Source organism: Idiotropiscis lumnitzeri, chromosome 11 (genome assembly GCF_059441095.1).
Source record: "Idiotropiscis lumnitzeri isolate Australia: NSW breed Sydney's pygmy pipehorse chromosome 11, RoL_Ilum_1.0, whole genome shotgun sequence".
Lineage (NCBI taxonomy): Eukaryota > Metazoa > Chordata > Actinopteri > Syngnathiformes > Syngnathidae > Idiotropiscis > Idiotropiscis lumnitzeri.
In genome coordinates, this window is record NC_142401.1 from 7984876 (window position 1) to 8008934 (window position 24059).

At 39.6% G+C, this 24059-nt stretch overlaps 2 protein-coding genes and 1 non-coding gene across 5 annotated transcripts; 1 reads left to right on the forward strand and 2 right to left on the reverse strand.

The window, feature by feature from the left end:
- Positions 1-427: 427 nt before the first annotated feature.
- trnaa-agc (transfer RNA alanine (anticodon AGC)) lies at positions 428-499 on the forward strand. The gene has a single exon. It is a non-coding gene; the product is annotated as a tRNA-Ala (tRNA).
- A 135-nt stretch (positions 500-634) lies between these two features.
- On the reverse strand, positions 635-6844 carry adipor1a (adiponectin receptor 1a). 3 transcript variants are annotated; one of them, XM_088309821.1, is made up of 8 exons: positions 6745-6844; positions 5344-5559; positions 5071-5187; positions 4236-4407; positions 3916-4102; positions 3508-3695; positions 3188-3381; positions 635-2336 (listed from the first exon to the last, which is right to left on the reverse strand). In XM_088309821.1, exons 2-8 carry the CDS (start codon positions 5488-5490, stop codon positions 2208-2210), a joined length of 1134 nt encoding a protein of 377 aa, XP_088165947.1. In that variant the 5' UTR covers positions 5491-5559; positions 6745-6844; the 3' UTR covers positions 635-2207. The 3 variants fall into 3 exon arrangements, with proteins under 3 accessions (XP_088165947.1, XP_088165949.1, XP_088165948.1); XM_088309823.1 differs by having other exon boundaries at positions 6617-6810; XM_088309822.1 differs by having other exon boundaries at positions 6485-6810.
- A 579-nt stretch (positions 6845-7423) lies between these two features.
- Positions 7424-22241, reverse strand: inavab (innate immunity activator b). The gene is made up of 11 exons (XM_088309144.1): positions 22025-22241; positions 17935-18068; positions 16443-16554; positions 14541-14674; positions 12852-12974; positions 12524-12758; positions 11684-11737; positions 11302-11605; positions 9930-10082; positions 8587-9298; positions 7424-8418 (listed from the first exon to the last, which is right to left on the reverse strand). Exons 3-11 carry the CDS (start codon positions 16495-16497, stop codon positions 8326-8328), a joined length of 1863 nt encoding a protein of 620 aa, XP_088165270.1. The 5' UTR covers positions 16498-16554; positions 17935-18068; positions 22025-22241; the 3' UTR covers positions 7424-8325.
- Positions 22242-24059: the final 1818 nt, after the last annotated feature.

Consider the following 24059-nt stretch of genomic DNA (forward strand, 5'->3'; position numbering starts at 1 on the left):
GCCATGCATGTTTTTGGAATGTGGGAGGAAACCGGAGTACCCGGAGGAAACCCACACAAGTACGGGGAGAACATGCAAACTCCACACAGGATGGCCGGAGCCGGGATCGAACCCACGCCCAATGCTGTCTTTCACTGTGAGGCCATCATGCTAACCAGTCGGCCACCGTGCCGCAGACATAATACCATAAAGGGTATATCGAAAATTTAAATGTTTGTTCGAGCCTTGGGTCATATTTCTATTTGTAATAAATGACATAACATAAATAACAAGTGCACGTTTAGTCACTAAATATGGGAGAATATATGTATAAACCAACCGCTTGTTAAAGTAGTCATCATTAGATTTTGCAACTTGGGGATGTCCAGTTTTAACTCTACGCCCTTTTTAAAAAAATTTTCTTCAACCGCTTGAGATGGTATAGTATGGGGGATTAGCTCATTGGTAGAGCGCTCGCTTAGCATGCGAGAGGTAGCGGGATCGATCCCCGCATCCTCCATGTTATTTTGTGGTTAATATTAAATTGGCCTTTACAAAAACATTTGCTTAACCCAAAATGATTACGCACTATTGGATTTCTTCCACTAATTATAAGCGACAACACACAAAACAGCACAGAAGAACGGGACACCTCTGAGCATGTGGAAAAAAAATTTATTACAGTAATTTCCCCAATATTACGATTAATAAATAGTTATGTCTACATTTCAATGAAATGTATGATTTCTCACTTTCTACACAGGACATAACACAAAGTCAAGAATACACGTCATTTTAGTCTGTAATAAAGCTTGAATAAGTTGATCTAGAAAAAGTAGTCTTAAACAGCAGTTGATACAACCTGTCCATGGGGTTGTAGTTCAATAATGATTTGATTGTATATGGCAAGGAAATTAAGATGAATGCACATCTGGAAATCATTGCGGATCCCTTGACTGTTCAGATAGGCCCTTTTATTTAAAACATTTCCATTGGCCTAAGGCACAGGAATACTAAAGTTTTGTACCAATCACACGTAACATTTTAAACCCCATCTGTTAATTCAAAGTCTTAAATTTATGAATACGGAGGGAGGTGCATTTGCTATTTACACCTCAGATTGCATCTGAAAATCTAACACAAAAGGAAGCTCGCAACTGACAAAAACACAACTTGACCCCTCCAGATCTGTACATTGTGCGTAGCCTGGAACCTAAATCTACACATTAGGAAAAAAAGGATGAATTATCTGGAAAATAACGGCAGGGGCCTTCGATACATTTACAGGTTTTCCGCCAGTCCTTCGTTTCGCACAACTGCTGCAAATCTTTTTTTTTTCTTATGTGAAAGAAGTTTTGAGATCTTTTCTCAGATAAAGCAATGTATCAAATGAAAATAAACGTAAATACCCCAACTTGGTTCAACTGCCAGGCAAATATTGAATATCATTCCCAAACGCTATTCAGCGGGCCCTGCAAATTCAAATGACACTAAAACAGTGTTTCTTTCTAGAGTGCTTCGTTAAATGTGATTTTGGTGTATTACCCCAGGCTTTTAGAGTCTTACACTCTTTGTGGTAGTACGCCATATTTCAATTAATAGTTGAACAAGAATTGCCAGCATAGTTAACGTCTGGCAACATCCTTAAACACACTATACGTAACATTCATATTCAAACAAATGCATGGATGTCTCTTTGTATCTACATTGACCTGGATTGTTGTTCTGCACCTAAACAACTCGACTGTACATTCTTCCTCAAACCTGGACAGACAAAATGGGAAATAACGATTGGTCTGTAATGTGTTCCCACTGCTACAGCACTTTTAATAATACTCTTCTTACCCTTTGCTGCACCCTGACCGACTGAGGCCAACGGGTGAGTAACCACCAGTGAGAGGGAGGTACGGTTTCCATTTAATTGATCTTTAAATGCAAATTTCAACTTTCATTATTGACAAAGTAGTGACTGCTGACGATTCTCCTGGGTGCTCGTTGGCTAGTTTATGCTACTTTATTGGAGCAAAGATGAGCCCAAGCAGAAAAAAACCCCAACCCTCCCGCCCCCCACCCACGCCATGTGAGCAAAGAAGAAGTAAATAATGAGCAATACGTGACTATAAGGAATTCCAGCAGCATTTGTACTGTGTTCTTGTGTGTGCATGTATGTGTGCATGTGGTGTTTGCGCAGGGGGGGCTATTCAGAAAACAAGTCACAGTTGGGCCTCTCAGAGTAGAGTGTCATCTGTGCATCCTCCCTCCAGGCCGTAGCGGAACTCCTGCAGGTTCGAAACGCCGTAGAAATGGATGAAGGCTGCTGCCACAACCAGAACATGAAAAATCTGATGGGAGTGGAACTAGAAGGAGAGAGAAATACATTGTAAGCTTACAGAGTAAGTTGCTTCAAGTTGTGTAAAAATATAGTTTTGCTCGCACGTGAAAGTGGCCGTTCACCTATTTGCAACCTGACACCACGGAGTATTGTAAATTATTGAAGACAAGATGCTGGAATCATATTTCAGGGTTGAATTGTTACTACTGTTTCACTTATCACGTTGACCAATACAGTGGTACCTTGAGTTATGAGTTTAATTTATTCCGTGCCAACGCTTAAAACCAAATGGACTCAAATAAATGTTCGCTAATGAAAATAATTGAAATGCGAAAAACGTTCCAGCTTGCCAAAAATGCCAATATTTCTACATTTTAAATAATATCCTGTTATTGAACAAAGGGATGCAAATAAAAAATGTCGTTATCGACAAAATTATCAACATATTAATCTATTATTATAATAAGCGTTAGTTACTGCTCTATAACAAAGTCCCACGCATGCACGCAAAGCAGGATTCATAATTTGAGGGGCGTGGCTAAGTGAGTAACATCAGAGCAGGCATCAGGCTGGCTGGCCAAGTTACTTCAGTGGGAGCAACTGCTCCATGCTCATTGTGAGTACTTTCATTTGTCTGTTTACTGTTTTGTCACATTCAATAAATGCCTGACAGTGCAGAGCAAGCCAAGTACAGGTGTGGAAAAATCCAAAGAAAAGTCTCAGCAGTTTGACTAAACTCCCACGCCATTTTTTTAACATAGGATGCATTATTTTTTTTTTTTATATTAGGTAGTTGCTTATTCCATGCTGGGAATATGGGGCGTAAAGAGACTCTTGACAAATAAACAATATAAATCCAAAAAAGTAAATACTCACCCATATGTCACACTTGCCAGGAAAATAGCGCTCAGGGATCCTGGCTGCATACAGACCAGCACCAGTGATGTACATGGCCCCCATCAGGTAGAACCAACCCATCTGGCCAACAGTGGTGGCCTTAACGAAGCCCTCCTCGATGGTGAAGTGCATGGTGGGAACAATGCCGCTAAGTCCCAGACCCATAAACACGCCTAGGACAGGCCAAAAAAAATCAATTCAAATCATTTTAAACATGGTTAAGTCATTAACCTGGTGGAGTCATTGCAAATCGTAAAATAAAATACTCATTACAAGACTATAGTGTGGAATGGTCTCACCTGCTCTTGTGGGTCTGTGGCGAGGTGTGGAGAAGCGGTCCCATTGGGCCACTACAATGGCGGCGATGCCGAGCACACAAACAATGGTGAGGTAGATAAGTCGCGGCTGAGGAGAACAATAGAAGGAGTAGTACAGCCAGGGCACGAAGGAACCCATGATGAGGAGCGCGATGCCTGAGTAGTCAAGCCTGAGGGACAAATAAAAGATTCATCGGGTCTTTTCGAATACAACCTGTGCACTAATTCTGCCTTGAACATTTTTTTATGAAATTACACAGTAATTATAAAGTAGAAGAAAATAATGCGGCTCCATTTTGAAGAGGCAGTGCATGAGTAGCCTTTTTTTTTCTCTTACAAAGAACTGAAATGAGAAAAAACGGTCTTCATGAAAAGTGCTTGAGAGCTTACTTGGAGAAGGTGCGAGACACTTTCTCGGAGTGGCAGTAAACGGTATGAAAAAGCCAGGAGAAACTGAGGCAGAGCACAGCTCCCAGGAAGAACATCCCAAACACCACTTTCTCTTGAAGCGGGGCCATGAAATACATGTTGGGTCGCAACATGGTTAACGTGCCCAGACACAGGAATAAAATCAGCCCTGAGGGAGATCAAAACAATTAGGCAATGTTCTCTCTGGCTCACGTGTAAAACAAATATTTTCACATTGTTACTATGAACCCAAGACAGAAATACGATTGAAACATAAAAAGGTGATTTGTTTGCATTCTGACCTAACAGATGAGTCCAAATGTTTCCGGTCTCTGTGTGAATTCGGAAGATGCTTCCAAAGCAGGCCCGGAATGAAGGCATGGGGGGGCGATGTCCATGCAGGAGGTAATCGTTGTCCTTAAGCCACTCTGGCAGGACATGGAAGGGAATGACTCTCCAGCGCCCCTCCCAAACCTGAAAAAAACAATCCATTTTACTAATATTGATTCACGATAACGTGTGACATATTGTTTTGACGTCATTCTCGAGCTTCTGAATGGTCTAACAGACTTTTACTGAATAGGAACAAGCAAGTGTCACTAGGTGGCCTATCAGATAAAAAAAGCGAGCTGTTCTCATTTACATATTCGGTAACCAGAAGTTGCCGTTTCCGAAGAGAAGCGCATATTTCAACACCTCTGCACCAACGGACAGGGAGTGGTAGCAATTTGAGGCGGTAGAAGGTAGTCACACCTTGTAACTTTGTGCTTTGCAGTCTATTTGACTTCATAATAGAGTAGAATATCCTAAGTAAACATTGATTATAAGATGGTAATTAACTTTTCTACTAAGTTTTACCTCTGGTAGTTTCCTGTAAATGGATTATTTTAGGCAGGTTTTTTCATTTTGAAGAATTGTCACATTTTAAAATAGTGCTGTATAGACACATTAAAAAAAACATTTCCTGCTACATTTAATCATAACATTTATCATTACCTTTTTCCATTGATTGCTGGGAGGAATCACATTCAGGCTCACACCACATTATACTGCTTATTTTTGTTTACTAAGTGTGGTTGCCCTACAGAGAGTTACCAAATGTTTATTCAGGGTACAAAAATGGAACGTCACACTTACTTTGTGTACAAACTCTTCCATCTTTTCCATGGCGTGGTGCGCCTGGAGTGGTAATGTCAAAACTTCTCCCACCTCATCATCGTCATCATCTTCCTCATCCGCAAGCATGGCCGCTCCCTGTAAAGAGAGGATTGCAGAAATCAGAAATCAGAAATCCCTTTATTGTCATTGTACTCAAGTGTGCAACGAGATTAGAGAGATTACTGAAGCTAAAAGAAAACCATTTTCTTGGTTTGGGGGTTAGGAGATTAGGAGGGGAAAAAAAAGTGATACCTCTGGATGGACACCTTTAGAGGTTGGCGGGCAAACCCCTCCCTCCTCCAGCAGCGGCCCCAACTCCATTAGCTCCACATCCGGGACATGGCAGTCCTCTGAGATCCGGCAGTCTGCATCACTTGCAGACCCGTTTCGGCCTGACATAGGGAGACTGCCTGATGACCCACGCTCAGTCCCTGTATTCTGCTTCAAACTGTACACTTCAATTTCCTCCTGCGAAAAATACAAGGTTCAAGCGTCAGTGTTTTTGTGAGTAGACAAACTAAGAGATAACAGCCATATATGCAAAAAAAACCCCACATAATTTCTCAACATTTACAGATTGATTATTTGTAATAATAAATACGCCCCCCCACCAATTAAGTGAAATTGGATCACTGCTCACAGTGGCTAGGCCTGCGACATGCAGTCAAACAAAGACTTGTAAAAATGCTCAAACCTCAAGTCAAATTGTTTTGCCTGATAAATTATCCACTGAATTGAACAAAAAGCGCAGTCATACTTAGTTATGAATAGAGATTGGTTTCATTCACGTAAAATAGGATGAACTACTGCTGAGCTAGAAAAGTTCCATTTCACAAAATTCAAAATGATGTGTTGCATTTACTGGCACTTTAGTTTTATTGTGATTCATGTAAAGCTGCAAAAATATACAAATTACCGACCGGCAAAGAATAATTCATTCCCAGCCAGTAAATAGTAAACAATTTGAACTTGAGGTTTACCCCCATGCAACGCCAAAATTCTATCGTGAAATACTTAACAGTAATTAAACTCGTGGTTTGTTATTTAAACACTCAAGTGTTCATGGAGTATTACGTTCCAATAAACGTGTAGTAAACGTTCAATTGACGGCAACGCAAAACAGATTGCCGATTAATTACACACATATGACATACATCTTGAAAGAATAATTTCGTAATGAATCCGCCTGATTTCAAAACTTAAGATCGGTTCATCTTTTTTAGTTGCGATTATGGGTCAAATCCGAGATGACAATCGAACAACAGAACGTCCACACTGGGAGCACAACAGCAAACGCTGGCGGGCAGACAAACAACGGATGTGACTTAGCAAAGCGTCAGACCCAATACAGTCCCGAAACAAAACAAAACGTAAACAACAAATGCAAAAATACCGATGGTTTGATGATCTGAAGTCCCTTCGGCCGCTTACTATTTATGTCACGGAGCAAATCCTAATTTAGCAGCTGGAGTGCCAACAAATGTGTGAAGACAGATCGCCCATATTTCATGTCGCTAACGGTTACCTTTAAGCTAGCGCTGAGCTGGCAAACAGGCGACAGTTTGCAGTTTAATTCGAGTCAATAATTTGACTTGTCAGAGACAAATGAAAAAACGTTTGCAACCGCAATTGCATTTACGGCACACAATTTACCTGACAAGGTAATCCCCAAACCGGAAAGGTAAATTATTAATCGGAAAAAAAACAAAATACAATCCTTTCCGGAAGTTGCGGTCTCTTCCGCAGTTAATCCATATCCTTCAAAACAAAAGTTATCGTTCGCAAAACAACCTCCTTCAAAATAAAAGTGACGATGAATCCCAATTTAACGTATATATAAAAAACACCTACTCGTGTGATCCACAAAGCTTGAAACAGATACTTACTTGGGTAAAATATTGTAAATAATGTAAAATGATCAAATAGAAAATAAATTTCTATTTGAAGAATAATTTAATCGCTCTCTTTGACCCTTTAATACAGTAATAATACAAGAGTTGAAGAAAACGATTAAAACTGACTCAAACTTTACAGGCCTCTCATCTTCTGAAAGAAACAATTCTCAAACATCTAGTTTGCCGGTTTAGTTTAGTCGCGCCGCATTTCAGCAGTTTATTTGTGAGGCTTGAGCAGTGATTTTCTTTGAGATGATACGCCAGACGTACAGTATTTGAATGTGTTTTTGCAAAGTGTGCAAATTGAGATTTCACCAAAAAAGCATCAAGTAAAACTGGCCATCGTCCATGTTGGCCCATCTTTGCGCCGGTGACTCCTATTTATTAACACAAAGTGCTTGATACTGGGTAATAAAAGAACTGATAGAGATAGTGAATCCAGTTGTAAAAAAGGCTTTATTCCACAGGAAAACACCTATTTACATAGGCAACAATATTACAACATGAGTTCCATTTTAACCAAAGCATCTACAATAATTAAATACAACAGTGAAAATGCACACAAGGAAGCATGATTGTAGTCTGTTTTATACAAGTTGTTTACTGCAACAGCCATTCACAAACTCTCTCTGCAGCTTCACTGATTTCAAGTTCGACTTCAGTCCATTTCATTTTGTGAATAAATAACAGATAAATACAGACTTCTACTTTGCCCGTGACACATTAGCAATTTTTCACACAGAGTACACTGTTGTAATCTGCAATTGAACATGTTTTCATTTGACATGCACAGTACAAAGTTGCCACGCATCAAGTTTTTATTTTTTTTTTAACCAGGCTACTTTGAATCTCATGTAGCGGTACTGTGTACACCGGGGCAGTAGCATAGTTTCAACAAGTTGCGTCATAGGCAAATCAGTTATTAACATTAACTGGTACAGACGGAAGAATTTGATGGGAAACAAGACTATTCTGTCAATCTAGCAAAAAACGATTACGTGGCAAAACTAGCATGTTGATTGATTCAGCAAACACAAAAATATTCTACGTACACTTTATATTATTATTAGTTTGCATTATCTAACAATAGTGGCTCAAATTCTTCATACAGCGACAACTGGTAAAAAAATGTTGTCAAGTTGGAGACACATAATGACTCAAGGTTATTTGGCCCCTTGAGTCCCTTATTTGAATTCATTCATGTCAATGTTCCAAATTTGTGTCCTTTATCACAAAACACCACAACATTATAACCTGTATTGTTGAGAGTTTTGGTTACTCAACTTTTGTTCACAAGTCGGCGTGAAATTGGTTAAGACTTCTCTCCATCAGATCGATGTCACACTTGACTCATATAGTGGGTGCCATCGTCAACGACCCAGTGTCCTTGAGAGTCATCAGCAGATAATTCAAGAGCTCCTCTTTGAGTGGCCTGCAAGTGAGTGACAGATAAAATTCATTGGGGAAAACACAATCTCATTCTATTAGGTAGTTTGGCAGAATGGTAATAAAGTTGTAATAAAGTAATAAAGTAAACGTGCAGGCCTAAGTCAATTAGGAGAGTTCTTGCAGAGGAAAGAACAACAAACGTTTTGCCTACCTGGCCCTGGTACTTGTGATTTTGATATCGGATTGCCTCCAGAGCCGCCATGTTTTTCACTCTGACTGCTCCTTGTCTGTCAAGGGAACGCGACCTGGGTCCCTTGAGCTGACTGCGCCGATGCCACGATTTCAGCTGTTCGTTGACGACGTGCCGCGGGAGGCAGTTGGAGCGATACTGTGGATGATCCCATTGTGCCAAGGAGGGGGAGTGTCTGCTATCAGGAGCCAAATGCCTCGGCGCTCTCTGCAGGGGCACAGGAGCCTCTTTGTAGCGGTACTCATATCTGTTGGGGGGGCAGGGAGACTGATGGGAGTAATAGCTCCACGGCATGTCCACATACGGCGAGTAGACGGCTTCCTCATTGTAATAGGCTTTATGGACACCCGGGTTGGACTGATGTCTTGGACTGTGGTAAAAACCAGCAAGTGGGGAAGCTTGAGGTCCATAGTTACCAAATGGAGCAGCGAGCGGGGAAGGCGCCTGATAGTGTCTCGGCAAATCACAAGGCAGCTCTTGACTGGGGGAGCTGCTGTAGGACGCAAACGAGTGCTCAGAGTTGCTATCGTCAGAACCTGCATGGTTTACGCAGCCTAACATGAGCGCAGGACCTTCCGATGGGGTTTTGTTGTAATCTGTCAGTCGCCTCCTTGGACCTCTGGAGCGACCACGGTCCTTGTCTTGTCCGAGTGAAGATTCCGGGTTGGATATCCTGCGCAAGTCACATTCAAATGTTAGAAGGTGTTTAAACACAGCAGGGAGTGAATCAACTACAGTGGATTTAAAAATGTCTATAAAAATACCAGGTTTCTGTGATATAAAAAAACAAGTTAGAGATAAATAATTTCAAAACTTCCTTCATCATTCCTCTAACATATATTCTCTTTATCAAAAAAAATCTTAAAAATAAACAACGGAAATAATATGTTTGCACACCCTTTTTAAAATTGTGGATGTTCGTATTCAAAATGAACCGTTTTGGGTTTGCGCCAACACTGGTCTGTTGAAACCGAGTCCCGCTTAATTCTAAAAAAATATTTTAATGTGATTGGTTAAACACAGCTTCATCCCAGTTAAAAAAAGGCATGCATACTTGTGCAACCACATCATTTCAGTTGTTCAGCATTAGTTCCCCTCGTGACAAGATTAAAAAAAAATCATTTCAATTGAGTGGTCCACGTTATCTGTCACATTTATGATGGAAATTATTTTTTTGTCATTATTTGTCACACAAAAAAACTGCTAATTAAAACAGTGGTGCTAGAGAGGTATTATACAACATAGATGCGGCCAGACAGATTGTTTAGAACCAGAATTCTTTTCCAACAGATAAATTGTAGTACCTGAGAGAGAGCTGCCTGCGCACGCGCATCTCTGACGTGGAAGGCGCACTATTGGACTGTGTACGGCTCAGTTTCAAATGGGAGAGTTGCTGTGGCAGAGCTGAAAGTGCCAAGCAAGCCTCTAGTGGTGGGAGTAACTCATTCTTGACTGGACTGGAGGAAAAGAAAATGTTTCACATCATATTCTATTTGCCAAAACATACCTTAAGAGACAAACCTGTCCAATTCGCTTAAAAAATATTGCAGTCACAATAATAGAACCGGTATGTACTGTGTTCAATGTGTCGTATCACGGATGCAAAAAAATCTTTCACAGTCATTACATACATTTTAAAACACGATCCTGCATTTTTGTCCTTTAACATTTCGTTTTTAATCTTTATTAGAGTCCTAACCCTAAATTACACCTCTGTGTACAATCTAGGTGGAGTTTTGTCTTTACCAGTTGGTCATTGTACCACGTATTCACCAGTAGATGGCAGCGCATCTTAAACAACTCCAACCCTTATCATAATGGAGGAGGAAAGAATGGGGACTAAAATGACCAGGCGTTCTGTGATTGTTTTCCCCTTTCTACACAATGTTACAAACAAATGATAGCTGGTAAAACATTAACAAGGCCAAACGCTACAACATTTTCAACACATACTGGAATATTCAAGATTGGCACAGGCATAAATTATGGCAGGCAACATAAACAGCATGACATAGGTCTGGTGTACTTAAAGGGGGAGTCAACCCCGCAAAATCCTTTGCAATAAACAGTTCCATGCGCCTTCAATTGTCTAGACATGGCATTCTCATTAATATTTTATTCGTGGGATATGAGTTAAGCGGCGAAATGCACTTGTTTTTGTCCATCTCGTTGCAGCCATTTTGTCACTTCAGTTGACTTAAAATGACATTTCAGCTGCTCAGGGGTCAGCTAATGACCAATCATGGCTCAACTTCAGAAAACAGGTGAGCCATGATTGGTCATGACCTGAGCAACAGTGATGTCATTTTTAGTCAACAGAAGTGACAAAATGGCTGCCCCGAGATGGACAAAAACAGGTGCATTTGGTTGCTTAACTCATATTCCATGACCGCAATATTCATCAAAATGCCATGTTTTGAATAGTGGGTGTGCGTAGAACATATTATTGTAAAAAAATAAATAAATAATAATAATAATTGTGGTTGACTTCCCCTTTAAGGAAACTGAATGACTTTGAAGGGTGCTTTAAGTGGGGTCATTATCAAGCACTAGCTAATTTGTGAACCTCAAAGAGCGTTCACGCACATAAAAAATGAAATAGCCGCATACGTGCTGTATTATCTTGTCAAAAGGTAAAAACTTGCTAACCGTGTCATGATGGATTGTTGCTCTCACCTGGCTTTGCAAGAGGAACGTGACTTCTTGCTCTTCTGGTATGGCTGGTCAAGGCTGGTCTCGGACCACGGGGAGTGCTGGATAGGAGGAAGGTCATATGCGGAAGGGCTTGAGGTAAAACTCATGGAGGAGTCAAGGCTGGGATGGGGAGACGATCTTGGTGTCAAAGGCAGGTTCTGAGGACCCACGGATGGTGACCGGTAGGAAGCGTCCATGTGAGCAGACGCAGTGGACGGCTGCGAAGAGTCCATCTCTCCCGAATATAGGAGGACTGAGGACGGCTGTGAAGACTCACTCTGCACTTCTAATTACAAATGAAATTGGTTAAGATTGAACACACACACGTCTCGATAGATTCTTCTTTGTAACCTTCGGGCCTTACCGTCATCTTGAACCACGGAATCAGACAATGAGCTGTCATCAGACGCAGCGAGATCTAACACAAAAAGCAAAAACATTCTTTAAGATGCGTCAATCACAATATTCTTTGTGATCTCCCATCCTTCCTGACTTCCGCATTTTTTACTTCTCAGACTACAGTAATGTCTGCTATGTGCATTATTGACGTGAATGGACAGAGGTGTGGACCATAAGCCAAGCAAATGTGATGTGGCTTGTTATTTTTGACTCACTGCCACATTGCCTAACAAGAGCATTCTGTAGGCCGAGATCACAGACAGGCAATTTATGGCCACAGAGGGACCACTTCGTTCTTTTTTATTTTATCAAGAGTATGAAAAAAAAAATATTTATTTCATTTAAAATGTATTTCATTTATTAAATTATTTGGTTCATGATTAATTGTAAGCAAAATCCCAAATAGTGGAATTAACTATATTACATATTTTAAGTGTTTGGATTTTGCTAAATAATTCATTGAACAATTATAATTTCATTAATTATGAATAATCCTATAAAAAAATGAAAATATGATACATACTATAATAATTGAATTGGGAATTATAAATATTAATGTAAATAATATAAAATTACATAATATTTAAAATGAACAATTTGACACAATTTAACTCACGCACCCTTCTCTCTGGTTACAAGAGGTGTCCACATCACAAAAAGTATGTTTAAAAAAAAAAAAAAAGTAGCTTTATCTCTGGTTTTTATATCTGGAATTTGAATAAGTGTTTGGAGATTTTATTTCCCGCGGTATGTCTGTGTTCCGTACAAATTGATGTGGTTGATTGTTTTACCTGCAGAAACTCACCGTGTTGGTTTGAGATATTAAAAGCAGGAAGTGGTGACGAACGGCCATGCTCCAGCCGCAGCTGGAAAGCCGTCTCTTGCAGCTGTTTGACTTTCTTCTCCTCTCGCCTACACTGCTTCAACCGACTCTTTCGCACAGCCTTACTCAGGTGGTTCTCCTCGCAAAGTTTACGCGCCGCCTCGTAGATCTTAAACTGAAGAGCCAACTCGGCATCCACAAGATTTAAGGCCGACTCCTGCAAAGACAAAACAAAACGGGTTATAAACGTTTTAACAAAAAAAATAAAATAAATCGGTCACACATGGATTAAATGTTATGTTGCTTTTACCTCCACTCCCCGAGGGATGCTTTGCTCATCGAGCTTGAAAGCAGCTCCAATGCGTCTGCGGATCTGTGGAGGTTTCTCTCCTGGCAGCAGAGGATAATCTCCTGAGAGCCGGCCCGTCAGCTCCTTAACACAAATGAAATCACAAATTAAAACTACCAGACAAAAAGACCTTCACCACATTCACTGCCAACCTGGGTCAAATGAATTTTTGACTTCTATATCCGTCAATGGCAGTGAATGAGATAATGTGGGGACGAAACAGATTCTCCAAATGCATGCTTTCGATTCAGCAGCTCACATATTCGGAGATCACTCAGGTGTGAACGTTGGGAACCAAATACACAAACATCACGTTTCCCTCACATGTTGAGACATATAAGTCTGCGTCTGTTGCACAATGTCACCCCAACAAATTCTCCTGGTCTCACCTCCCATCATCGGGGTTTCCATATCCAAAAGAAACCAAGTGCATGACGACACGCGTTTGTGATTTCATCACTCCTAAAAATCGCTGCATCTTGAGTCATTCGGCTGCAGACGGCCAACGTGTTTACTTGTTATTTTGTCACAGTGACAAGTTCGAAGGTGCGCAAAAAAAAAAAAAAGGCGCCGTGCGTCCTGTTAGCTCACCTTAGCAAGTCCTGACACGAGGGCCTAGCCCAAGCGTTGGCAGGAAAGAATGATCACTTGTGGGATTTTCACCCTTAAGCAACAACACTTTGATACAAACTCCCAAATCTGATTAGGATTCCAGTTTCAAAACTTTCTGTGAAAATCGCATGCTTGGATGAGAGACGCTATTTCCTGTAAAGCGGAAATGCAACTGAAGGAAAGCGCAAATAAAAAGACCAAAACATAAAAGTCAAACAAAACAATCCAATTGTGGCGCAGCACCAAATTGAATATCTTCAAAGATATATCGGCGCCGGAGTGAATTTTTTTCATTTTTCACTGGGAGGCACAGAAAAAAAATGCTAGATTCGAACCATTTCTATTTCATTACGGATGCTACGTCTCATGCCCCAACAACACGCATCAATTTTTCACAAAGTAAACTTTGAAGAAAACAAACTCCTTAGATGTGACAATGACGTTGTCACAAAAGCAAAAAAAAACCATCTCTTTAAATGTAATAATGGAGTCAAAAAGGCCAAAGGTCAAACACAATGACCGCTTCCCCTCGAACTAGGATCATATTTAGTGCATGAATCACACTTTCCAAAAGATCAACTTCTCGTTTTTTTTCTCCCAAACTCGCTTTGATCCCGCTGAATGAAGACTGTTGGTTTTCAAAGTGTTTAGTGCGGCAAATCTTACAAACTGCCAGCTTCTTCTTCTCATGTGAATGAGTGGGAGTTGAGAAATGCTGAAGTGAAAGTGAAGCTTGTCTCAAAAAAGGAGTGCAGACTGAAAGTTAAAAAAAAAAAAAAAAAAGAGAGCGACACAAGGAACATTTCCAACCTCAGATGAATCTTCCTCATATAATTTTAAGAAGTCACAGTCCATGTAGCATAATCATTCCAAGTTGAACCACTGCACATAAAAAGGTGAGGGCTGGTGTGGCACAGTTCCAAAATGACAGAATAACACCTTTCCCAGTGAGGTAACGACTGCTAAAAGTTGCAAAGGTTTCAACAGAACAAAACGCCTCTGATTCATTTTACGCAACAATGATCCAAAATTGCTCACCGCTTCACGAATGCAGAGTTTCTTCAGCTCCAGGAGGCATAGCTCAAGTCGATCTTGGAGCGCCTGGTGCTTGAGCTTCATGGCTCTCGTGTGTGTGCTCGCATCCTTCGTATGCGATGTCGGGCTGTCTGAGCCTACGGGCAACAAAACACAAAATAAGAGATAAATATTTCAATGAATTTTTATTTTAGGAGGAAAAAAAAAGGGCAAAAAAAATAAATAAATAACAAAAAATAACAAATAAATAAATAACAAAACCCAAAGGCAAGAAGGAATTCATTTGGATGAGTTAAATAAACTGATAAAAATTGCAGTAAAATGTTTAAAAAAAAAAACAAAAACAAGAATTATTTCATGACATGCAGACATACCCGTATCTCAAAAAATGAATTACAAATATGAATTTGAGATTCCACAGTAGAACCCACAGTACTTCTGACAAAAAGAAAAAAAAATATCTTTTGGTCATTGTTACAATGTGACATGAAACTATGTGACTAATGACAACCAGTGAGTATTCATCTAGTTCCGTCTGTCGCCTTGGAGACTAATAACAAGAGGATTACTCTCCAGGCCGGGGGAGTTCCTTGGTGCCGAATGCATTGAGCAGTGCATACCTTTGCAGATTATTAACAGAATCCCTGCAGGTACTGACAAACATCGGATGTGTCAACAGGAAAGAAGTGTGGCAATGCGACAATAGAGTCGAGAATTCCTATTTCTTAAGAGACAAAATGGCCATTCTTGATGGATGGACACTTTCTCATTGTATGGAGCAGGCACCACGCGGTCAGTTAAGGCCACGGGAATGTCACACGGGATCGAACTAATCAGTACATGTTACAGCGAAAACAACACTGCTGGCCTGCGAGAGAAAACCTTTATTGATTTGAACAATGATTATTCCAAATTCAAGTTTGCTATGTCAGCCAGTCCACTGATCTTCTGAGGTACAATCTTTCTATTGTGTAACCTGCGCCAAAGAGGGTGGTTTGATTTTGTTGGTGAAAGGACAAATATATACATTTATACAGTATAAATTTGGCCTATAGTATACAGATTCAACTGCAATAACGTTTGTTGATGACACCGCTGCATTTGCCTCAGTGTGAGAATCTCCTCAAGACCAATGCACAGGCATTATTAGGTGGAATGCTAGGTGCTAAGCTAACTAGCGCCCTTCAATCTGGCTAGCTATTAAACACATTTCTACCATAATCCTCTGCAAATAAGATACACTATTACAAAGGAGGATGAGGAGTAGCTTCAAACAATAGCAAGAAGTGGAAAACAGGAAAAGATGGAGAAACCATGCTAACCGCTAAGCTAATGTGAAATGGACAAATACAACAGCTACGCAGTAGGCATACATGACACTTCCAAAAAACAAAAATGAATCAATTATTGTACACATCAGCCAGGAAATGCATACTGGCTCAAAACTATATTAAAATACTACATATTTTTAATACCAACAATATTATTTGTGTTGTTTGCACCATAGAGTGTTGCGTTTTGATATCTCCACAATAAAAGTTCTCAAAATTAAATTAGTTTTGGCTTGGTTATCCATTTGACTATATAACCCATTCAGAAAAACGTTACCATGAGCGGATTTAATTCATACTGTGAGAAATTTTAGGCAAAATTGCTCAGAACTGTTAGAAATGTTTAGTACAATGCTTGTAATTTTCACAATTCAGTATACATTGTCTACCTCTGTTAGCAAATCAAGTTAGCCAAAAATAGTACTAATGCAAAAAATACTAATATTTAACAATCAATTGGAAAGTATCAATACACATAAAGTGCAGATGAACGTGTGCAAATGAACTCTTCATTATGAAGTGTATCAATAATGCAACAAGCACAAAATGAATCCATGTTTTAAACATGTTTTACCAGAGTGAAGGATGATACCGCTGTCAGTATCGCTGATCTCGCCGTTGCCTTCCATACTGTTCAGCTACAATCTCTTCAATTTCAGGTAAATTCAGCCAATGATCGCCATGTCCTGTCGAGACAAATTGACAATCAAGCAATGATTTCAACCGTGACGACATCTCTCATATGCAGAACAAATACAAAAGATTTTCCGACATTGCTTCGACTGAGTGACTCATAGAGGTTAAAATCAACATCAATAGAGACTAAGCAAACGATTACCTATCTAACACCTGCTACTATCCAAGCATGCGAACGCTGGCTGGAATGACTCAGGTGTGACTTGCCACTTTGACCCCACGCTCACACAGGCGGAGTCATAGCTTACGGCAGAGCGAGCGTGCGTAGCCAGGTCTGGGCTGCTTCCTGTGACGGCTCTATTGTCACACGATGCCAGTATCACAACTCCTGGTTCGATTATTAACTAAAAGGGATCAGCGGAATGCAGCGGCGTGGCAGCGGCGCATTCCAACACGCAGAGGAGGTTCGGCTCGGATTGCCGTGGGAAGCCAAGGAGGTGCGACGTGAATGTTACGTCTTGTTTGCACAATGCACGGCTCCATGCTGTAAAGTGTCTTTATTAAAAAAATAAATAATAAGAAAATGTCTCCTGCTCTCAGCCTGGACATGACGTGAACATGACACATCCTGCATTACGTTCATGTGACTGTGACTTGCTGAGGTGTTAACTGGACACTGTGTTGCTTGACTACTTTCTCCACAGATAAACAAGTGATGACGACAGTATTGCAATATTTTATGATTTTCACCATGGATTCCAAAACCACATTAAAAGTTCATTGTGATCTTTATATTTTTTATAGCAATTAATAGAATGAATGAATGTAATTCTGAAAATGTTTTTACAAAAAAAAAAAAACAAGAGGAACTATTAACTACTAACTCAGTAGTGGAAAAGATTGTAAGAACAGTTTAGATTTAAAAATCTTTTTTAGTTTGGCAGCCTTTCTACAACTTTGCTGTTTAAGAATTTTTAATTAATATATTTTTTTATACGTGTCTTTATCCTACATATTAAAATAATCTGAAATAAGCAAGTTATAAAGCATGACTCCGACCATAAATCACAAGTACAATATTCACAATCTTCAGAACGGATCCCAAGTGCTTTGGAATTCAAATAATGAATTTCAACTGCTCAATACAAAAATATTGAAGCGTGAGTCACAAACTGAAGACAGAAGCACAAACTTGGAGCCAGACATTGAACGACCACGACTGCGTGGTCAGAAGAAAATAACTGTTGTGAACAACGGCAGGAAAGGCGTTTATGTTTTTCATCATAAAACTCAAATTTTGCCAACTATTCACACCAACTGAGAGATTGGCTTGAAAAAAAAAGAACTAAATAACAGAAACAAAGCTTCAACTGCATTTCATCTGCTTTTTAAAAATCACCACCACGCAATTTGTATGAGAATGTACTCACCTTCGGACGAATTGCTGAACTTCAAAGTGCGAACACTCCCTCGAGAGTTTGCGTGCCGATAGAAGGCTGGCCAGTGTGAAGTCTGGACATGAATGAAAGCCTGGCCCACTGAAGAAAGCGCTGCCTGCTGGCTGCTGGAAGGGAGTGGCCACACGCAGAGTCAGTATCATATAACTCCCATCTGACTTGGAAACTGTGTCAACAACAATGAGCAGGTTACTGGGAATTTCATCGCAATTATATCGGCGCTTATCAGTGATGGATTAGGGAGGCCAACCTGACTAATGAGAGTGCCCTTTGGAAAAAGCGCGTTTAAAAGTATCGCTGTAACAATTCACAAGGATGGCAGAAGAACACAGTTGATGCGCAACTAATTCAAATAATCAAATTAGGGAAGAAAAAGCCACATGTTGAGGTCAGTATGTGCAACACATGTGAGTGCGGAACTGACGGTGCTCTTTTTTATAACAAATATTAAAACAGTGTGAGCAGAAATGATCTGAGCAGTGCCTAACTAGTGCCATCTCATGGATGGTCTAATGCAGGGGTGTGCAAACTTTTTGATTGGCGGGCCACAATGGGTTCTGAAATTTGACAGAGGGGCCGGACCAGAAGCAGATGGATGGAATGTTTTGGTAACCTCACCTCATTGGAGAAAAAAAATACATTTATTTTTAAATGAAAGTGAATAAAAGCATTACAACAATATATATATATATATAAAAGAAAAACAAAGTATTGAGAAAATAAAACATTAACAAGGTTTATTCAATTAATTTCTTTCAAGTTCGGCGGGCCGGATTAAAACATTTAACGGTCCGCACGTGGCCCCCGAGCCGTAGTTTGCCCACAGCCGGTTTAGAGGTTCAGTCATGATTGAAGCAGAAATGATAAACACAGCGTTCCTTCCTCTCTTCCTTCCTACGAGGTCATTTTTTTTTTCTTTTTTTTTTACTTCCAAGAGGGGAAACACATGCTGGTGGGATAGCGTGCGTGATTTATAGAGACCCCGCAACAGCACCTGCTGTCTCACCGCACGGCTCGCATTCATTCGGAATCTCAAGATTCAGTTTGGGTTTCCAGGAATGTCAGCGGTGACCCGACGCACATGCAGAGACAAAAGTCGGGCAATTCCCAGACATTGTAAAAGAACCGCTCACATGACACGGCTCTGGCAAAGCGCGCTCTCAGAGAAGATGGTGTGTGTGTGGAGGGAGGGGGGAGGGGGGGGGCAACTGTTTCAATCCGTTAATGACTTTCACGAGGGGGTTATGTTTTTATTGTCATTTGGCTTGTTAGCGTACAAAAACATATTAATCACATTCAATGATATTTGTGGAGTAGTGGGCCGGAGGAAGCGCTAATGGCCCTCTGCAGAAATTTGGAACCAAGATATGGCGCGTTTCATTTCTTTATATATCACAAAACAAAAAGTGCAAACACCCGAGTGGGTGCCACGTCAAGGGCACCTATAAAGGCAGACAACCATTCACACTCACATTTACACCATCACTGAATGGGAACTGTAACCACACAGCTTCCACGGAAATCACGCAAATGAACCACGACAGGAGACCATCGATGACAAAACAGCAATCATATTCACAAAAATGACTTCAAATGAAGGATGAAAAAAAATTGTATTCTGTCACCAATATCTGTTATGGGAAGACTGGTTTTGAAATCGGAAAAAATTAGCAGCAGACCAGGATCCAGGAACAGATTAGGTTCCACTGGACGTTTAAGCGATGGATGAAACCAAACAGGCAGAGGTGCTTGCTGATATAATCTGCAGGTATTAGCCAAGAATTGCTGGCCGGGTTATTTGTAAATGAGTTAAAGCTGAGATTACAATAAAGTATGACTGCAAAATGCTGGAATTTTGTTTGAACAGGCTGCATGCCAGGTATTTGGCGAACCTATAAGAAGATAAGAAACGCAAGAGATGATTGCTTCGGTTGCTTTCAATTAAAAGGTCAAATTCAAACAAAATGTTCGGTATCACAAAAGTCCACCATCTTGTTAAGTAACACAATTAAAAATATCCATCTATTCCAATCCATCTTTCTAATTGTGTCGCCAAGTCCGGATGTTTAGTTGACTTCCCACAAACAAGACTGGTCCAGTGGAACCAGTTGGTGGAGGTCATGGTTTGCTTTTCTAAAGCAGCACGAGACAGCGAGAGACGGAGACCAGAAAGGCCTTTTGTGTCTGCAAAGCAGCTGCTGGCGAAACAAATTCTTCAAATAATTGCAAGTCATTTATACAAATGTACGACCAGACGACCGGTGCCGGTGTGCAACGCCATGAACTTTACATACAATAAACTTTATGTATGGAACTATTCCAGTTCCTACCAGTTCTAAATAAACATATATTTAATAGACTAATACAAACAAAGCAAGGTGACTACCTCCCAAAGTGCTGAAATCCATCAGTGTGGCGACTGACACATTCCTTTTTTGTTGTGCTGGCTGCAGACTCTAAGCAAGACTAATAAATGTGATATTAATACAAAATTTCAACGAGAATGCGTTAAGAAGTGATATGTGAACCAAGTGATCAGACTTGTGTTCAATCTTGATCATGATTTTTGGCAAAATTATTCAACTCTGTCAAACATTGGACGTTGTATTTTCATATTTTTATTTTATGACTGTTACAAAAAAAGTAAAAGTAAAAGAGTTGTGTGTAAGCTGCGGACAGCGACGTGTTAGGGTTCAAGCTACCTCTGACCTCTTGCCCTCAGGTCAGCACTTTGGAATGTGGAGACTGTGGAATATTTTAGTGGACAGGACGCAACACGAACTCAACGAAACAAATACAAATTCAATAGCAACATTAAAATGACCATGTCTGCGGTCTTATTTCTTCACATCCAGTTTGTTGTTTGGATACCACAGCCAGTAATACACGTGAGAGGAACTGTCAAGTACCACTATTTTTTTTTTTCATACAATGGTGAATGTCTCTGCAGAAAGAGGATGTTGCAAACCCATCACTTCTCTCCATTTCTTTATCTTTATGAGCCACCTTTGCACATTGCCTCTTTTCTCTTGAACGTGTGAGTGAGACGTAAAAATGCTTTTACAGACAAACAACCATTCACACTCCCACCTATTGACAAGTTAGAGTCTTCATTTCTCGTATGTGGGAAGCCGGAGTATCCACAGAATCCCCCACACCAGCATGGGGAGAGCATGCAAACTTCGCACTGGAATGCCGAAGCTGAGATTCAAACCACAAACCTCAGAACTTCCAACCAGTTAACTATTGCGCTGTAAACAATAAACTACATCAGGGATCAACCAGCGCCAAAGGACCATACGTGTAGCCCACGGGGTTGTTCTAAAAATAGCTATCCAGTGATGGGACATTGTGATTTTCAAAAAACACTGTAGAAGTGACCATTTGAAGACAAGAATACTGGCAGAGATTTATAGAAATGAAGAGTTGCATATTGATATTTACCTGTTTGCTAATTTGCGTGAGAAATCATTAACTACCATCGGTCTTCACATAAATCACTTAAAAATATATAAATATTAATACCACTATTAAATTAATTGGACCAAATTTATTATTTCACAAAAGTGAATCAGACTAGTGGCCTTTGACATTAAAAAAAAGCAAAGAAGACAATTATTTCTTGTCCTGTGTCTTGAATTGCAAATTGAAAATAACTTGTGTCATGTACAATATGAGGTGAACTAAACGATAAAGATGTACCTACATCAAACACAGATTATGTGTACATTTGGTGTCAATAAATGTCAATATTTTAGGATAAATTATATAAATTGCACCATATTTCCATTTATTGTGATGAAGCGTGACATAAACAAACAGATTATTTTTTCCCCTAGCACCGTTATGATAACTGCAGACAGTCGCTGGGCCTTCTCTTAAAGAGCATCTCAATTAAAGAAAACTTGCTTTAAAAAAGCTGAGATTTTAGCAATCATTAACATTCGGCATCCTTATAAAACATCTACAACAACTGATTTCGGCGGACTTCAGTATACAACTCATATGTGAATGCACGGAAGGCTGCCGAAAGAAATACTGAAAAGCAATGCTTGTTTCTTACCTTCCAGGCTAGTTAGCATCCAGAGCTAGCTGACTCCATACAATCTTCACTCCATCGGTGAGCATTCCCTCTTTTCAGCTGATGTTTTCCGTCACAGTAATACATGCAGTATAACAAGCACGAACGCGTGTGCTCCAATAGACACGTGGCGGATCTAAAGAAAAAAGGGGGGAAAGAAATGGAAGTTTAACCGATTGATTGAAGTTTTACTCCCAAAACTAAACTTTTTTTTGATGGGGGGGCTTAAGTGAAGTTACGCGTGATACATTCAAGGACTGTCGGGAAAAAGAGATGTGCTCATGTGACCAAACCGCTTTAATGCAGCACAACCAAAATGTAAAATGTAAGAAGCTAAAATGTATTTTCTAAAATAAATAAATACATTTAATTCAGTAATGCGTTCAATTCTAAAGGAGTTGATATTTTAAAAATAGTGAATGAACAAGGAAATATTCGGCATTGTAGTTGTTAAAAAGCTCTTCAGTTATCATCAGTATCATCATTAAGAGTTGGACATTAACAACTTCGAGATGTGTCTTTGAAGGCCGAATTTACTATTTGCTGCGTGGATAGTTTATGGAAGAACTTCACGTTGGTAAATCTGTAAATCAGTGTCAGTCATATCTGGGTATTCAAAAACAAGTGGAAAAATAAATACAAATCTGTAGTTATTATTATTATTTGTAAAAAATAATTAAATAACATAAGATGAGTCAGTATATGCGTATATTGGCGTTACAGTGTAATAACGCTATATGGCCAGTAGAGAGCAGGTGAGGTTTACTTCTGTTGATAGTCTGGTGACCTCCATTTGCATCCTTCACACTGACCGGCAAACGTCAAGTCTTCATCGTTGAATGGCAGAAACCTTGATCATCTCCACAAGGTTAAGTTATGAAAGTTTTTTTTTCCAAAATCATAAAATCATCTCCCCAGTTCATTTCTTATTTCTTTAGAAATTTCGTTGCAGTGACTGCTTACATTTAATGTGCAGTTGTGCTGTTGTTTTGAACAGTAACATTATTCATTTGAGTCTGTTCTTCGTTTGTTTACTGGAGAGAAAAGGTTTACTTTAATAATTATTCTATTTTATGGTACACATTGTAGCACTTTCCAACGGTTTTCTGCATAAAATCAATCACATCTTTTTGGATAGTACAGGATTAACCTTTTTTAGGGGAACAACAGATATACTTGAGAATTCAACATTTTAATTATGAAAATATGATTTTGTTCCAACAAGGCTTTTGTTGATTTTAGTAATGTTGACGATATTTAAAAAGTATATCAATTTACAATTTTACTTAATGGGTTGTACTGTTTATGACATTTGTGATGTTTGTACAAACGACTGGAACAATGCAACAAACAATAATTCATTCATTCCAATACTATCATTTAAAAAATTAGTGGTGGATATTGTACATGATCTCGACACCTGTTATGAACTTTTTATTCACCATGTGTCGTATCAATGCTATTATGTAAATAAGTAAATGTATCACATTATACAGTTTGCACTTATTTTGGTTTGTTTTACCATGCAGTCTGCATTTACAGATAAAATATATATTTTTTAAAAATTTGATTTATGTTACCAAATAAGGTTCTTGCATTATACAGAGCTAGCTCGTTGTATTTTGTAATGTGGACACTAAAGTAATTGACACAATTGTACAATTCTCCATTTGCAGTATTGTATTTCTTCAACTCTGTGAACCGCGGGATCATTCAAGAGCAAAAGACACATCACAAGTGGTTCATAGTATTTGTTGTGAAGCAGCACAGCAGTTATCAACTGGTCCTTTCAGAGTGAATGTATTTGTGATTTTTGTAGTCCTGCCTTGGTCCTTGCTCATTTCTACGATCCTATTGTCCCCGGTCAAAGCTAATTGAGTTTGACACCACCGAGAAGGCTTTGGTGGACGCGGACATTGTTCTAGAGGGGAAACTGTCATTACGATGCCCTCCTCGTGACAGAATGGACTGGGGAGAAATTAACTCCGAGGTCCAGCTTGCAGCTATTGTGCGCGGC